Source organism: Vidua chalybeata, chromosome 3, assembly GCF_026979565.1.
Source record: "Vidua chalybeata isolate OUT-0048 chromosome 3, bVidCha1 merged haplotype, whole genome shotgun sequence".
NCBI classification, from domain to species: Eukaryota; Metazoa; Chordata; class Aves; order Passeriformes; family Viduidae; genus Vidua; species Vidua chalybeata.
Window position 1 is genome coordinate 42,268,069 of NC_071532.1, and position 17,616 is coordinate 42,285,684.

At 42.5% G+C, this 17,616-nt stretch overlaps 1 protein-coding gene across 4 annotated transcripts; it reads right to left on the reverse strand.

Annotated features, from left to right (window-relative positions):
• Positions 1–254: 254 nt before the first annotated feature.
• TBP (TATA-box binding protein) lies at positions 255–11,913 on the reverse strand. 4 transcript variants are annotated; one of them, XM_053939267.1, is made up of 8 exons: positions 11,653–11,913; positions 7,981–8,048; positions 6,995–7,320; positions 5,852–5,939; positions 3,835–3,926; positions 2,497–2,664; positions 2,082–2,176; positions 255–922 (listed from the first exon to the last, which is right to left on the reverse strand). In XM_053939267.1, the coding sequence occupies exons 1-8, from the start codon at positions 11,906–11,908 to the stop codon at positions 843–845; spliced, it is 1,173 nt and encodes a 390-aa protein (XP_053795242.1). In that variant the 5' UTR covers positions 11,909–11,913; the 3' UTR covers positions 255–842. The 4 variants fall into 4 exon arrangements, with proteins under 4 accessions (XP_053795242.1, XP_053795243.1, XP_053795246.1 ...); XM_053939268.1 differs by lacking the exon at positions 11,653–11,913 and adding an exon at positions 9,824–9,887 and having other exon boundaries at positions 7,981–8,217; XM_053939271.1 differs by lacking the exon at positions 11,653–11,913 and adding an exon at positions 9,824–9,886.
• Positions 11,914–17,616: the final 5,703 nt, after the last annotated feature.

The window sequence follows — 17,616 nt, forward strand, 5'->3', positions numbered from 1 at the left end:
AGGCAACTACTCAAACACAAGCTAGTTTAACCAGTCATCTCTTTTGCTTTAACATATTGGAAATATTCAAGGTAGACATTGCCAAGGATGTGACTGCTGGTATGCAAGGCAGAGCACTGCTAAGATTCTCTCAAAGCAACATGTCACTTACAGCAGTACATCTGATATTAAATAATCTCTTAAATAAAAAAAGTAATTCAATGTATTTCATTCTACCAGCTGGGTAATTTTAAAATTTATTAAGACAGTTCCCATAGTTGTATAAACAGGGTTTATTGTACATGTGGAGTTGAAGAAGAGAAGAAAGGTATATATTATATATATATGTACAATGAGCCATTTCAATTAGTAAATTTATTCTATCTTGCTTAACACTGGAAAGAGGGAATGTGTCTGGCACCAAAGAAATTTAAAATTGAAAAAATTTAAAAGCTAAAGTTCTGTAAATTATAAAAACCATGGTCTTATGGAAGGAACTTAAAACATATATACACGGCAATTAAAGTGGTTTATACACTGAGTGACGAAGTTGCATTTGTCTTTAAACCAACTTACAGATTTTCTATTAATAGAACTGGCATTAAATCTATTTAAAATCTAGAATATAAATAAAAGTTGGAGGGGCTGCTCCAGGAACAGCCCAGTAAAGCAACTCACAGTAACTCCGTAGACATATTCAAGAAAACAGTTCCCCTTGAGCATTAGGGAAGTAGGCACTAACTGGGAAATAGTCCAAGTCCTGGTGTTGCAGTTGCACTGGAAATCCGTTTCTTGTTAGTGCTGTGCCATACACAATACCTTTTAAAATATACCCCTGATTTCTCTGAAATGCATAGAAACTGTTACGTTGTCTTTCTGAATCCCTTTAAAATAGGATAGATGTTTTCAAATGCTTCATAGATTTCTGCTCGTACTTTAGCACCTGGAAAAAGAGAAGGGATTAAATTAGTTTGTACCTTTTGCCAAATACTTAACTTTTAGAATGTGTATTTGAATGCAACTCTATATAAAACCTACGTGTTTCCATAAATCTCCATTTTTACAATCCTTTTTAAGACATTTCATAGAGAGCTTACATTACCAGCCTTCTCTGTTTAATCTGACAACTGCTAAAACTTTCACTAGCATCTCTGTGATGATGCTAGGTTGCAAATGGAATTTTCATATACATGATTGCCACAGGAGACCCAACAACAAAGCACAGCCCTGTAGGATGTTTGTGCAGAACGGCCTAACTGGTGGAGCTTTTTTTGAGAGTGTGAGTATCAGGGGGAGGGACGTCTGGTAACGGAGACCACTGCAGAGAACTGCATTTCCCCACACTGCAGGGACATGATCCTTTTGTCTGTGGGTCTTGTGGATTTCTTCTTCATAGTAAGACACAGCATGAGAAAAAATGGAGGGAATAGATTGAGCACTCTAGGCTGAGGAAGTCCTAGAGCTCAAGTATCTCCCCTTCTTTGGTTGCTATATCATAGAGCATGGCAGCAGCCTGCAACCAAGCTGCCAGAGAAAAGCTAGCTCAGTCACATGCTCAGCCACAGAAACAGTCTTTCTGATTTTGCCAGAAAAATCACCTGCATTCTTACAGCTTTTTGGGCACCTGATGATAGGTTCACGATGATTGTTCCTTTCATCTAGCCAAATGTGCTGTTGCTTTGTGCATTCCCATCTGTTAAGGAACATAGTGCAGGTAGCTGTGTGTGCAGTGGCAGTGCTGAGCTGTAGGTTGAGCTCTGGGTGAAGGACACCCAGGCAAGAGGCCTGAACTGCTGAATCTTTGCATAACAAAGCCTGGTGCTGAGTGTGGGGAGTCAAGCAGGACACCTGTTGGCTTCACTGGAGCTGCCCGCTGCAAACAGGCTTTGGTCCTGCTGCAGCTGGTGTGGCTCTGACTTGCCAGATTGGCTGCTGGATGGCTGCACAGGGAAGTTTCCTTAACATCGCCATTCATGGAATACTCTATTAACACTCCTTTCTCAGTACTGTCATCTCTAAAGGAAAAGTACCTAGCAGCTTATGTATCCCTGTCCTCTGTCATACAGTCTCACCTCTTGGAGTAAGATACTGTCTTCACTTACCAGTTAAAACCACTTTTCCAGAAACAAAAATAAGCAGAACAATTCTTGGCTTAATCATTCTGTAGATTAAGCCAGGAAACAATTCCGGCTCGTAGCTGTAAGAGAAGAGAGTGTGTTTAAACATGCTTGCAGACCCATGTTCCACCCTATCTTCTGGGCCCAGTCTAGGACCAGGCAGAGCAGATGCAGACTTCCCTGAAACTATATACTTCAGGTTTGATATGAAACTTGGGGAGTGTAGCAGGGAACATCATTTTGACAGGTTCACATTGGGCAGCCTCAGTTACACCTGAGGCAGTGCAGAGATGGGAACAAAGATGCAGGTTTCCCTGTGGTGCAAGGGAATAATCTAAACAGATGTTACCTTCTAAGATAGTATGTAACAAGAATGAAACATAAGCAAGCCTTTTTTTACCTGCTGAACTGCTGGTGTGTGAGTACCAATCCTTCCAATCTGATGGGAAATTTCACATCACAGCTGCCCACCATATTCTGAATTTTAAAATCCAAAAATTTTGCAGGAAAACCCAGTTTCTGGACAACTCTTGCATACTTCCTTGCAGCCAGTCTGGATTGCTCCTCACTGAAGTGAGAAAAGGATATCCATATTACTGCCTCAGTTAAGTATTACTTCAAGCAAACAGCATTAAACCACAAATACCTAACTGGGGAAAAAAGTCTGTGTGGGGGGAGAGGGGAGTTCAAATGCAAAACTTTTGCATCCAAAATTAACAGCTAGCACTGACTGGTTTTCATGCTAATTTTGGTAATAGGCGTCTGGTCACCATTAGTATTGCACTCACTGTTCACGAGACATAAAACAGTAAATTATAAATCCATAAATTTTACATTTTTAAAATATTGGCCAGAGTCCCTCCAATGGGACATTAAGATTGTTACTTAAGTTTTCACCTTAGAACAACCTTGAACTACTACTGCTAGAAAATACGTATTTCTATAAAAATCTGTCAACTGGCAAAATCTTCTGCTTGATTCAGCCCAGGCATTCAAACATGGGTTTAATACAACTGCACAGCCTTACCAACTGTTGCAGAATTCAGTTTGCTTCAGGTTTGTAAATAGCTGAGAATCTGTTTGTTGCTGACACAGAGTAAGACAACTTGAATTTCAAGTGTCACCAGGCAGAGAAAGTGTTTCCCTGTACAGATCTATTCATTCATCTCTGCTTATTAGTTTTTTCCTTCTGGATTCTTACTAGACTTCTTCAGAGCAGAATTTTTTTCCCGCCCACTGGAGTTAAGCTTATGTTTAGTTTTCAATTCTTGTGCTTCAATGGTCATGTTAAGAACTACATGATCACTACAGGATCAGATTACAGGAACCAGATATTTGGAGCTCTTGTCCTGTGATGAATGAAGCTATTCAAATATAAAATCCTTCTGACACCGTCCTTACACTTTAAGCAGTTCCAATGCATAGTTGCTGAATTTTTTAAATTATTAGAAAAAGCAGATAACTGCAAAGCCAAAAAAAAAAAGAATATAATAACCTCTGCAAACCAGTTTATCAGACTGAATAAAAGCGCTTCAGAAATAGAACTACCATTTCCCCATAAGTTAGGAAGTCCCTTCAATCACAAACAGGCATTTTCTGTAGAAATGTGTATAACCTGAGGTAACTGTGAAGCAAGATTAGTTGTACCTGTACAACTTTGATGTGTCTATATAAACAAGCATCATGGTACATGAGAAAAGACAGCCTGAGTTAGTTTCCTCATAATGCCTAAACATACCTTTTTGCTCCTGTGCACACCATTTTTCCAGAGCTGAATATCAGTGCAGTAGTACGTGGTTCTCTTATTCTCATAATAACAGCAGCAAAACGCTGAAGTGTGAGCATTGAGACTGTTAGTGATATACTGCTGTCATTATTACATTAAAACCAAATCTGCATCATGTAAGTTACACTGCAGTGCAAGGAAAACTAAGGTCAAACATACTTACAGATCACTCAAAGTTTACTTGACACGCTTAAACCATAAGTACCTTCAAGCACACACACTGAGAGATAGAGACAGGCAGAAAGGATATTTACCACTGCATTCTTGTTCATCTCTCATTACTATATATGCAACATATAAATAACACTAACATTTGCATCAGAGCAATAGAAACAATTTTAAAAATAAATTTTAAAAAATTCCTCCATATGTTGGAATTTTATCTCTTGTAAGTCGGATGGAAGACTATAAAAAAAAATGGACAGGGCTACATTACCAGCAAACAGAACAGCTGGAGATCAAAGTCCTGTGTAAACAGAAGTCACCTCAGCTACCACTGTAGGACACAGCAGCCTGATTAGCTCTAACTTTTTATTCTCAGTAAGCATTTCCAAATATTCTTAAGTTCCTTGAAGCAAGAGATACTGGAAATTGAGGTGGGCACACACACACACAAAAAAAAACCCTGTTTGTTAAATTTAACTTGAAACAGCTCACCCTGCAGTCCCATGAATTGTTCTGCTGACATAACCAAGGAAGTAGCGTGGGTTACCCAACAGTACATTTGTCAAAATATGACTTAAATAATACAGCCAAGCAACAGCTTTCTTTGATAGATGAATCTACTGACTAAATGCCAGGAGTATGTTACATAACCCTTCTATCCCTCTGCCATAGGAAACAGTGTTTCACATTGATTATTCTAGCCTACAATTTTTACACAGCCACCTACCCCCTACATTAGGAGTTACCAAGGCATGCTCAAATTTTTGCTGCTCTAATATCTTACTCGCAATTATGTAACAGCATCACTGGTATTAACTTACAGAACAGTCATTTATCATATATGCCTGCATGTGTGCTTTAACCTTTGAGAGCAGAGCAGGTCAACTGCAGCAAAATATTAAATGCTAAAACAAGAAAAACACACACACCCCCCAGGAAAACTGAAGCCTTCCCAAGACAAGCCAATTCAACTATGCAACATCTAAACTTTTATTAGTGTCCAGCTACTGTTGTTGCAAAGATACATTTTCAAGAGGAGCCACCCAAAAGAAACATGAAGCAACATTATTTTCTTGATTAATGCTCCAGGTCCTTTGCTGGACCTGTTCAGATTTCCCAAGCTAAAAAGATACTACTTATTTAGAACCCTACTACTATTAAGAAGCAGCAGGCAACTTTGAAGTCAGTATGTAAAAAAATCAATTTAATTGATTTTGATCCATTTTAATGTTCCATCAAACTCAGCCGTCAGAAGCAATGAGATGGCAGAAGTACTGGAGGAGAACATGAAAGAACAGAGGGAAGCGAGGCTATGAAAAATAAGCGAATGCCCTGAGACAGTAAGAATTCCAGAGGAGCAGCTAGGTGGAAGAAACCACAGCTCAGGCAGGAGTCCAGGATTTTAGTTCTTCTTTTCTTTCTCCTTGTTGGGAGATAGGGAACAAGATTTAATCATCATATATTTCACAGTAATAAGCAAAAAGAGCTCACTGAGCACTACAAACAAATATGCCATATGAACGCAGAGGCCAACTCCTCCACAAAAAGCCTGGCCAGTATACTACACTGTTGGTTAAGTTTTTTCTAAATCTAACAACTTACAACCTGGTGCACAGCTACCTCAGCATAAAAATGCTTTTTACTAATTTGAACATCCTAAGTTTATTAAAGCTTTCCTTTTAACTACAGTATAAAACTGCATATATAGCAGGTAGGTTTTTCAGCCTATTGCAGCAGCCTGCAGCCACAACCTGTGCCTTTAATTTATCTGTTATAGAATGAACTCTTAATACATTTCTCTTACCTTGGGATTATATTCAGCATTTCGGGCACGAAGTGCAATAGTTTTTAGGTCAAGTTTGCAACCAAGATTCACTGTGGACACAATATTCCTAAAGACAGATCAGAGAAATATATTAAAAAAACAGTAAGGAATTCATGTGTCTTCCTTATTTTTAACCAAGCCTAATCAATTTTGTTTTTTTGATTATTTTGTTTCTCCAAGCAAGTTTGAATGGCATCTTTCCTACTAACAGGAGCACTGAGCAGTGTTTTGGCTCAGGAACCTCCTTTTGTGAAGCTCCTAAGGCATAATTACTGATTCTGTCTGCTTATCTGTCAGCTGTTATGAAAAGTGTCCCAGGAGAAGAATCTCTATTTCAGTTTGGCAGGAAAATTTACTGATGCTGAGAGCCCTCACCACAATCAGGGAAGCTGCTGGAAATAGGAGAAAATGAGATAGTACCATCTGAAATTTTCCTTGCTATGCCCTTCAAGGAGCAAAACTAAGTGGGAATGAACCAGGAGGTAAATGCATTGCCAGGAGATGGGATAGCAGGTCTCCAGAAAGTTTTAAAAGGTTACTAGATAAAAACTTTGTTTTCTGGGAAAAACCTGAAATATAAAGGTCCTCGATGAGGGAAAAAAAGTAAGAAAAATATGAGAAACTACTCTTTCAATTCTTGGTATCAACCATTTCTTGTTTTCCCTTCCATAAATTTCTGAAGTAACTTTTTCTTTAAAACTGAAGTTCACTGAAAATACTTCCATACCTGAACTTAGAACTAGTTCTAGGTTTTTTTACCTTCTCACAAACTCAGTGTTAGCCATGCATTGGAAAACAAAACATCTTGAACTCCTAAAGTGCAAGGAGTTAAAAATTACCATGGTGTTAAATGAAGACATATATAACCCTCCATTGGTATGCTCCAAAGATGGACCGTTAACAAATCACTAAGAAACTGTTTATATTACTAAGTGGTTTAGTAATGAAGCGAAGCTAAAAATAAAAGTAAAAATTACTCATATTGCTACAGGAGACTCATAATTTCTCAGGACCTCCCATCCCACCAAAATGCAGTACCTAATTCCTGATGTGACTTTGGTCCTAAGTCTTTAAAGGGCTATCTGAGAAAGGACATGATGCACTAACACATGGGGCACTCACTGTAGTTGTGGCACTATGCCAGAGCTCTCTGATGCCGGTGTTGCAGGAGTTATGGGAGTCATTGGAGTCATTGGAGAGGAGTACAGAGGTGTGGTTCCCGGTAAAGGGGCTGTGGTAAGAGTCTGTGAATGGAAGAGCTGGGGGGTTTGACCAGATGTTCCCTGTGTTGCTTGCTGTGACGTGGATTGCTGTGCTGCTTGCTGCTGCTGCCGCTGCTGTTCCTCCAGTATGGACAGACTGTTGGTGCTCTGGACAGGCTGTGGTGTCAGTCCTGTGCCATAGGGCATCATCGGGCTGAAAATTGGAATTCCTGGAGTCATTGCACCCTACAGAACATGACATGAAAACCACAGATCATGACGACTCCATTTTGTTTTTAAGAGACAAAAGTTTTCGGGAGGAGTCAAAAAAAAATCTGTTAGCTGAGTTGCTCATATCAAACCTGAAGTATATAGTAGTAAATCATTAAAATCAGAAAATCCATGGAAATGCATTTTATTCTAAAGAATAAAATATTACCCAAAGGAATCTAGGGAACATGACATGCTTCTCACACTACCTTGCAAGTATATCTCAACTTTGACCCACAATTTAACTTGAAACTGTCTGAACACCAACTGTGCTCACTGTACCCACTGCATTCATAGCCCAGCAACAATCCATTATGTACACAGTTTAAGGAGCAACCACCTAAATTAAATTAATCTTTCCAACCTGTCAGTCATGTGTCAACTTAAGAGGAACCCCATTAAGAAATCACACTTATATTCTTACACTCTGTGTATAAGAAACCATGTGTTTCTTATACTTCTAAATACAGACAGCAATGGTTTCAAAAATCTGCTTTATACTAGTATTATTCGATACCTAGCAGAATTTTTCAGATCTGTAAACAAAAAAAAAGTGAAACTAGATGCAAGAAAGAGGAAAGCACTTTCATAAAGGAAATTCAGATCACAGTTACATTTTAAATAATTTGTTTTTACCTGAGGGGAGGCTAAGCCTTGAGCGTAGGGTGGCAAACTGTTGTTCTGATCCATGATTCCAGTTATTTCTTTGGTGAGGCCAGAAGAATTTCCTTCAATTAATTTAAATAAACTTCAAATCCTAGAGATTTTTTAACCATTTAAAACATTCCAGCGAACTAGCTTTTAAAGCCAAGCTGAAAGTGTTAGGAAAACATCAGCTTCAGAGAAATATGAGTCTACAACACTAACCAAAGTCTGGAAAGAAAAAAAGTAGTATCTTGAGAATAATATCTAAACACAAACCCAAAAGCAAACCTATCAGCTGCTGACTCAGATAAGAGACACCCACGTACAAATACATATAAGAACATTCACGCACACATGCATGCAGAATCCATAAAAATAACCTTTTTCAGGCACACTCCATAGAAACTTTGCACTATGATTCTGCTGAAGTCCCTGGCAGGTCACCTGACTCACATGGGCAGGCCTCTGTCTAACCAAACCCTCCAGCACTAACAGCTCAAGCTGTTGATGTTCATTCTACTCCAAGCTTCACTTCAGCTGCAAAAGCACTGATTTTTTAAGAATTTAATTCCCTTGGCTACTAATTGACATTGCTTGTAAGTCTCTTGCTGGCCATTTTAAGGCTTGGGCTTTCAAAAATTACTTTTTTTCTTCTATGAGAAAAGCATCGCAGCTCAAATCACAGCTAGGAAAACCTCTTCTATCCAGTTCCATAAAACAAAGCACTGACAGATTTCAAACTGTAATGACATGCATTTTGTGAGGAAAAAAGAAATATGTGAAAACCAATTCCAAGTACAGAAGTGAAACATACAATGATTTTCTTTCATTTTAAGCTATACTTCTGTTGCTGTGTTATGGAAATAAACAGAAGTAGAGAATTTAAATGTTACTATACCAATGATATAAAATATTATCCCATTATTTGTAAGTTTCTTAACTATTGCCAAGAAATACTCAAGGTCATTATCAGACCATCTCAAAATCTGAAGACAGCCTATGCAGCCTCTCTTTTTTTTAAGATATGAGAGCTTAAAACTACATTAATATTTACACTGCAGCTAGAAAGGCCTGCTTTTTTCCACCCATGGCCATAAGATATTATCATCTTTACCTTCACCAAAGATATCAAGCAGAGCACCCAGGTTTTACAACGTGGGTACATTAGAGGCCTAAATATTATCCTGGAAGAAACAAAGTCAACTCCTCGACAGCCCAGCTATTTAGTAAGAAGGCTGGATACCAGGCATGCCAAAACCTGCACCCAGGGCACCATCTACGAAGAGGTCCCTCCTCTACCCACTTAAGGCGGCTTGCTCGGATCTCCACTACAAACGTCGGACGACATTTCGGTCGAGGGAACAGAGTCCAGAAGCCGCAGACAGCCCGGAGGAGGCCCCGACCCACCACCGAGAGGCCCTTTTCGGGCTCGCCACCAGCCACACAGCAGCGCTCGGCGTGCGGCCACAGCCTGCCCGCGCCCCCCAGCCCTCCTCGCTCCCCATCCAACACCGGCCCCGGCCCCGCGCAGCCCCCGCCCGCCCTCGTAGGGTCCCGCCGCTGCCCGCGCCCATCCCGCGGCCGGCACCACCGCCGCCTCTCGTCCCCGAGCCGCGGCGGGGGAGAGAAAGGCGGCCGCCGCCTCCGCGCCGCGGGAGTCCCTCCCCGCTTCCCCCGGCCGCGGCTCAGGCCGCCCGGGAGGTGCGGAGCGAGCCCGGCCCGCGCATCGTCCCCGCCCTCCAGGCCCGGCCTGCCCCACACCATCGCGCCCCACCAGCCTGTCCGCGGGCGGGGGGCGAGCGACGGCCGCGGGGGAGCGGCGGGCACTCGGTACCTGGCGCTCGCTCCGCTCCCGCCGCGCTCAGCGCCCGCCGGAGCCCGGCCTCGCCTCGCCCCGCCCCCGCACCACCGGCGCGCCCGGCGCGTCACTTCCCGCCGCCAGCGGGACAAGAGCCTTCGCAGGGAGGGACTTCGGAAATTTTCGAGGGCGAGTGCAGGGTCCTGCACCTGGAGAGGCGTAACCATATGCACCATGCACTGCTGGGAAGCAGCTCTGTGGAGAAGCACCTGGGGCTCCCTGGGGTGCATTAGGAAGAGCATTGCCAGCAGGTCGATCCTGCCCCTCTACTCAGCCCTGGCGAGACCACGTCTGGAGTGCTGTGTCCTGTTCTGGGCTCTTCAGGACAGGAGAGACATGGAGCTCCTGGGGCAGATGCAGCAGAGGACTACAGAGATGATTAAAGATTGGAGCATCCACTTATGAGGAAAGGCTGAGGGACCTGGGCCTGTTCAGCCTCGAGAAGACACGACTGAGAGGGGACCTCATAAATGTGAATAAATATCTAAAGGGTGGGTGTGAAGAGGATTCATCTGGGCTTATCTTGGTGGTGCCAAGCAGTAGGACAAGAGGCAATGGGCAGATACAGATGCATGGGAAGTTCCACCTGGATATAAGGAAGAACTTCTTTATTGTGCAGGTGACCAAGCACTGGAGTAGATTGTCCTGAGAGGTTGTGGAGTTTCCCTCACTGGAGATGTTCAAGAACCATCTGGACACAACCCTGTGTCAGGTGCTCTAGGATGGCCCTGCTTGAGCAAAAAAGGTTGCTCCAGATGACCCCCTGTGGTCCCTTCCAAATCCTGTGAATCTGTGGGGGTCCCTGGCAGTGCACCAGGCCCTCACAGGAGCTGTGGTTCCTCGCATTGGAGCTGTACAAAGTTCTACACTGCTGTGCTGCCACCTGCAGATCTCGCCGCTGTGTCTGCACAGTGCCCATGGAGACTGCAGCCACCACGGCTGTGCTGGCAACACACTTCTGGCCAACACACTTTTCCTCAGGAGCACCATGTGTCCCCTGCATCTCACTGTCCCGCCCTGTCCTCCCCTAGTACCTCTTCGAGCTTCTATCCCAGTCCTTCCCACTTGTTTCCACTTGTGCCATGGTGCCTGGCACCACAACCTATGGCCAACCTCGAGGACCTGCTGAGACCCCATCTGCAGTACTGTGTCCAGCTCAAGAAAGGCCTGGACCTGTTGGAGCAAGTTGAGAGGAGGGCCTCCAAGATGCTTAGAGGGATGAAGCACAAGGAAAAGCTGAGATAATTTTGATTATTCAGCCTGGATAAGAGAAGGCTTCAGGGTGACCTACTAGAAAGGTGGAGAGGGACTTTTCACAAGAGCATGTAGTGACAGGACAAGGGGGAATGGCCTCAAACTGAAAGAGAGACGGTTTAGATTAACTATTAGGAAGAAGTTCTTTGTTGTGAGGGTGGTGCAATACTGGCATAGGTTGCCCAGGGAAGTTGTGGGTGCCCCATCCCTGGAAGTGTTCAATGCCAAGCAGGATGGAGCTCTGAGCGGCTTGGTCTAGTGAAAGGTGTCCCTGCCTGTGAAAGGATAGATGATCTTTAAGGTCCCTTCCAACTCCAACCACTCGATGATTATATGATTCCCGACTCTTGCTCTTCACGGTGGTTCCAAAAGTGCTCTCCCTACATAACAGGAGCCACGCTCCTGCCCACCCGCCCAAACACGATTGGTGTGTGATGGCCTCACCACAGCTTCTGATCAGCCTGCGTGTTTCCACGAGCGGGCACGCAGGCGACAGGGCAGCGCTTGGACAAGAGCCGATGCCGGCGCTGCCCTGGAGCCCAGGCACACACCTTGCCGCAGGCGGGGCCGGGCCGCGTTCCGCTCCACGGCGGCCCCGCCGCCCTCCGGCCAGGCCCCGGCACTCGCCGCCCGGCCGAGCAGCCGAGAGGAGGCGGTGCTGCTCTCTCCTCCCAGAGCGGCTCCGCTTCCGCCTCCGGTGCCGCCATTTCGCCGTGAGACAGCAGCGATCGGGTGGCCGCGATGCTGTCCACCGCGGGATGCGGGCTCTCCCGCCCTGAGACGGGACTGGAGGCGCCCGTGCAGCATTACCGCTTCTCGCCGTACACCTTCAACGGAGGGTGAGGGGCCCGGGCAGGCAGCGGGCGGGATGGAGCATCCGCGGCCCGGGGCATGGGGCCCAGGGGAGAGCGGCGCCGGGGATGGGGGTTTGCCTTACTCCTGCTTCTCCTCGGTGCCCAGTGCGGGTTTATCTCCCCTCACGGTCTCCTCTTTGTAGGGAGAGAGCGGCAGCACAAGCAGGAGCTAGGCTCGGGCTTGCCTTGAGGCCTTGCAGCCTTTCAGGGTGTTCTTGCCTGTCCGTGTGGCTTTTGGAACACTCGGGCTCCCTAAACTCCGATTGGTCTTAAAGTACGCATCTTTTGTTCCCCGCAGGGTTGCTTCTTTATAGTGGCTTAGGAAACCCAGGTAATGGTTCTGTTACAGAGTCCTGTAACAGAGATGTTAGGGCTGGACGGGTGCTGTGAAGATCATCCAATCCAACCCCCCTACTAAGGCAGGGTCACCTCGAGCAGGTGACACCACAATGTGTCCAGGTGGGTTTTGAATGTCTTCAGAGAGGGAGACTCCACGACTTCCCTGGGCAGCCTGTTCCAGTGGTCTGCCACCCTCAAAGTTAAGAAGTTCTTCCTGATGTTGAGGTGGAACTTCTTGTGTTTTAGTTTATGGCCTTTGCTTTTTACCAAGCTGCTGGTAAACGTCTTCCTGGGTTGAATGCTACGTTGCTGTAAACTGTTAAAGGCAGGTGATGTTTTACACACCTGAGTTGGTGGCATGATCTGGCCAGGTAGGTTTTTTTCCTTACGATGACTACTGCTTTATAAAGGACATCTCTTTGTTACTTAATGGTAGTACACCTGTGGTGATCACAGTACTAGTTGTTAGCAAGTAATAACATCAGATTTTAAAAGTGACATTTATTTAAGTGTAGAGATACTGTTGCTCAGTACTTTGCTTGTTTTCGAAGGATGAGTTATCAGGCATATAAAATACCTCATCCATTGGGTCTGGTTCTTGCCTGGTGTAGAGTCTCTCTTTTACCAAGTTTCCATACAGTTTAAATCAGAGTAGAGGGCCACATGTGTATATTTTCTTCAATCTGTTTAGTGTCTTCTTCCTTTTGTCTTGAGTAGGAATGTGCATAGTGGGAAACATAGCAAGGAATGTAAGATACTTGACAGAATGTGAGTTTGGGTGTAGAATTACTATCTAGCTTGTTTCTGTGTTGCTTAAGAAGATGCTTGTGCTGAAGGCCATGATTTACCAATACTCTTTTTTTAAGGACTGTGCTGGCGATTGCTGGAGAAGACTTTTGTATCATTGCCTCTGACACGCGTCTGAGTGAAGGCTATTCAATTCACTCCCGAGACAGTCCAAAATGCTACAAGCTGTAAGTCCAGATCTGCAAGGATTGAAAAAGATGAAAAATTTTTTGTTTTGCTGACCATGTCACCTGTCTCCTGATTTAAGCAGAATTCTTAGAAGAAAAAGCACAGTAACAAAGTAGATTTTGGAGTTGTGGTGACCTTTGCTGTAATGCAATATGTGATGTGATGTTGTAAATATAGCCTTATTTCTTGTTTCATGCTCTTGAAGTTAAGTGAGAACAGAACATTTTTAGCATTAAACAAACCTTAACATGGAGCTTTTTGGCTGGATAATCGGAAAAATTTTTAACTTAACTGTAGCAAAACTTAATCCTATGATAACTCATTCTACTTCATCAGGAGATCTGGTGATGGTATGCAAGTGTGCCCACTGCTGCCCGTTGTACTGTATCTCTCTAGTTAATTACCTGGCACTTTAGAGATGTGTTTGTTTTAGGGGAGGTAAACCTATCAGTAGTTCCAGAATTGAACTTTCTAGTCTCATTTTATGCTTAGTTTGACTCACCTGGGTAGCATCTTCTTGGTTTACAGCTACACATTATTTACGTTTATTTTACTGCAGCAGGTACTTGCCTTGTAGGCTGTCATCAACTACGTAAACATTTTTTTTTGTCTGGGTTATTGTTACTTTTTCTAAATTGATGACATGAAATCAAAATAACTTGGTTTCTCCTGGCTAACTTGTTACTACTATATGTTTGACTCTCTGATACTGTCCAGATGGAGATTAGTCTGGTACAGTATACATATTGCACACGGTGGCTTTTTTGTAATTCTAGTGACAGGCTGAGAGAAGATTTTGTTTTAAGATATTTTCTGAATGACTGCTTTGGGTTGGTCGGTGTGTATTAATGTTTCTAGACTCTTTTATTTCCTAGAATTAAAATTTCAAGTGTGTTCCCATGGTTAGTGTTCATAAAACATTTCAAAATTGAGCAGAGAGCTAAGCTTCTCTAGTGCATCTGCAGCCAGGTAACTTCTGTTTGTGCTGACAGAAGCCACCAAAACCATAAATGTCACATAACCATTATACAAGCTTAATGCAGCCCTCTGGTCTGATGGAGTAAAAATTGGACTGAGTGATAGGATCTGTGGCTCCCCAGTGTATAACAGTCTAAGACTGAATTGCTACAGCTGGAGTCAGGGGTGCATGAAGAAATGGAGAATTTCTTTTTTTCAGTCTTACTGACAGCTGAAGAAGGAAGTGGTTGAAGAAAGACATCTGCATGGTTCTGCGTTTATTGAGTCCTCTTCAAGATGTAGGTTGCAGTTGTCTTTTATACACCACAGATTTGTTACTACGTTACTACTGGTTTTGGCAGCACTAGAAAAACTGAAAATACATTTGGTGTTTTCGTAATAACCTACTGTATAAGAAATTGCTGTAGTTTGTGCTAAGCCTAAAATTGCAATAAAATTTTACATTTTTCAGAACAGAACAAACTGTCATTGGATGCACTGGTTTCCATGGAGACTGCCTTACCCTTACTAAAATTATTGAAGCCAGATTAAAGGTAACGACGAATGTTACTGTATTTAGAAACTTAGATTCTTAATATTATACTTGAGACTAATAATATAATGTTTTATATATAACTTTTCTGCTGTTTTTTCCCAAGTGTTTGTATCATAACTGTTTTGCTAGTGAAAGATCTGGCAGGGAAAATTGGTGCTGTGTTCTTATTAAGTGTGACAAATTTATAGAATGGAAGAGCTGGAAAGGAATATTGTAAATGAGGCAACACCTATTAATTACAAAAATTTGAAGATATGTTAATCTTTGGCTTGTAAAGAGGCTTTACCTTTTAGACCAGCCTGTTCTCACTAATTGTGCTGGTTAATAATTTTGTTTAGAGTCAGATTCTTCTGTAGCAAGGTTACAGGAAATGTAATTTTGGTTGAATGTCAGCTTTAGTGTTTGACTTTCTTCTTGGATGTGCTCTACCACTGGCAGATGTACAAGCATTCCAACAACAAGGCCATGACTACAGGGGCTATTGCAGCAATGCTGTCTACAATCCTCTACTCTCGACGTTTCTTTCCCTACTACGTTTACAATATAATTGGTGGACTTGATGAAGAAGGTAAGACTTCAAACAGAAAAAAAAAAGGAAAAATACTGCATTTCTGTGGGTGGATAGCTATTCCTTTACATTTCAAGTGTACTGATTGAATAACAAAGTTGGTGTTGCTATTCCTAACACCTGCCTTTAGGCATTATGGTACTTTGACAGATTTAATACATACTGTGTATCTGGCTTGTTTCCTAGTTTTTGTTATTAATTTGATTTTTCATTTCTAAAGGTCTGAAAGTCTTAAAAGCTATGTTATAATTATTTGATTACAAATAAAATCTCTAAAGTGAAATAATTCATACTTTAGACTGGAACATTTTACAACTGTTTTGCTAGATTTTTTAATTGCATCTTTAAAGTAGATGTCACCAGTAAAATTGTATATGTTTCACTCAGACCTGTGAGTGTGGTAAAGACTATTTAATATGAAGACTTACTCCAGATGCAGGTTTCTACAAAGTTATTTCTAAATGTTAACTAATCTCTAATGAAAATCATGACTTCTACACAGAAGCTGTAGTATAATGTACAGCCCTTCCAGAACTTATTCGGCACCTGCCCAGTGATTTGGTTGAGTTGCTGAAATACTGTGTTGTCTGGCTTTGTGAAGGAGCTCAGAGGTGGTCTTGTTTGGATAATTTTAGCCATCCCCTGCAGTTTATTTTTACCAGTAAGTTATACTGCTTTCCCAGTCTTGCTAAGACATGTCTATGATTTCTGGGATCTGGCAGGGGATTAGTCTGCCCTCCATAATGGTAAATCTTGGATTATAAGGGCAGCTGATAAGAATCAGAGTGCAGGTTTGCTTGCATGGACTAAATGAGGGTCTAGCAAGATTGATTGTTGATTTGGCTGGCTTTCTCAGAGCTGTTCAGCTCCTGTGCTCTGCTGCCAAGGGCACTGGCCAGTTAATTGAATTGGGTGCAGCCTGTCTGAACAGAAAGGCTGGGCTTGGCCAGCTGCTGCATTCTGACTGGCATGTCCTAGTCAAACCCTAATGCTTCAGAGCTACAGTGTGTCTGTACCTCTGGTGTTGGTGCAAGCCAGTAAGCTTTGCACCACCTGGTCTGGCTTCAGAGGGAAGTATGCAAGAGACCAGAGCATCATCCCTGGTTCTGGGAGTTCAATGCAGAGGCATCCAGGCACGCTTTCTGGAGGTAATTCAAGAAGTGTATCATTGAGGAACGATGTCTGAGCTGCTTGTTTGTGTTTGCCTCGGAACCCCTGTGGCTTTTTTTTTTTTGTGCAGCACTATACTCTAGTTCATTTTTCTGCTTTGATTACTCTGATCAGCACTTTTTCTGTGGTAAGTACTGTAGGAAACATCTGTTGAAGCATAGTTGTGGCTTAAATAAAGAAAATAACCTTGGATATTGTACCAGGCTGCAGCCATAGCGAGTCTTCGTAAAAAGCATCATCTGAACATAGTGTTGTTTGGTAAAGGTTTACTGGGATCTGCAGTGTTCCAGATACTGCTTATCCAGAGAGCTGGTTTTGTTGAAGATGCTCGTCAGTATTGGGCAGCTTTCTGAATTGTGATTACATATTAATTCTTTGGGTTTTTTTCAGGGAAGGGAGCAGTTTATAGCTTTGATCCAGTGGGCTCTTATGAGAGAGATACTTTCAAAGCAGGTGGATCAGCAAGTGCAATGTTACAGCCTTTGCTGGATAACCAGGTAAAATAGCTTGTTGGCTTTTGTTTTGGTTTGGTTTTTTCCTTATCTCAGTAAAGACTTGTGACATTCAAATTAATGTAGCTTTACTTCTGCAGAATATTACTTTTGAGAGAAGTTTTAAATCTATTACCCAGGTAGGATCTGGTAATCCATACATTTATATACTATGTGGCTTTACTTTCTCAGGAGAAATAAAAGTTTTGCTTTGGGATCTGTTCAGGTTTTTAATACATTATTTGTATTTGCAGTGCCTGTTTAAAAGACAGAAATGTTTTAATTGGGGAATTATGTTTATCCCAGAAGTTGTTGGGAAGGGGTTTTTTTCTGGGTTTTGGGAGTTTTTTCTTGGCTGATAACATAAATGTGTCTGTTACTTAGTATGAAATAATACCAAATTAAGAAGATAGAATTAATACATACATTTCATAATTTAACATACCCTTGTTTAAGTCTTCAGTTTTGTACCACTCAGATACCATTTTTTAGAAAGAGTGTTCTTACATAAAACTGCTGGAAACTCATTCAGTTAAATCTGTCTGAAATTCTTGAAGAATATTTTCATATTTAGTTGAAGCTGTTAATAATTGAATGGGAGAAAT

Excerpts from the sequence above, each read along its gene's own strand:
- TBP (XM_053939267.1), bottom strand. The coding sequence starts at position 11,908 with ATGCTGCACGGGCGCCTCCAGTCCCGTCTCAGGGCGGGAGAGCCCGCA. Across the intron at positions 7,321-7,980 it reads AAGGCTTAGCCTCCCCTCAG|GGTGCAATGACTCCAGGAAT; the intron begins GTAAAAACAAAT and ends CATGTTCTGTAG. Across the intron at positions 3,927-5,851 it reads ATGCTGAATATAATCCCAAG|CGTTTTGCTGCTGTTATTAT; the intron begins GTAAGAGAAATG and ends CTCACACTTCAG.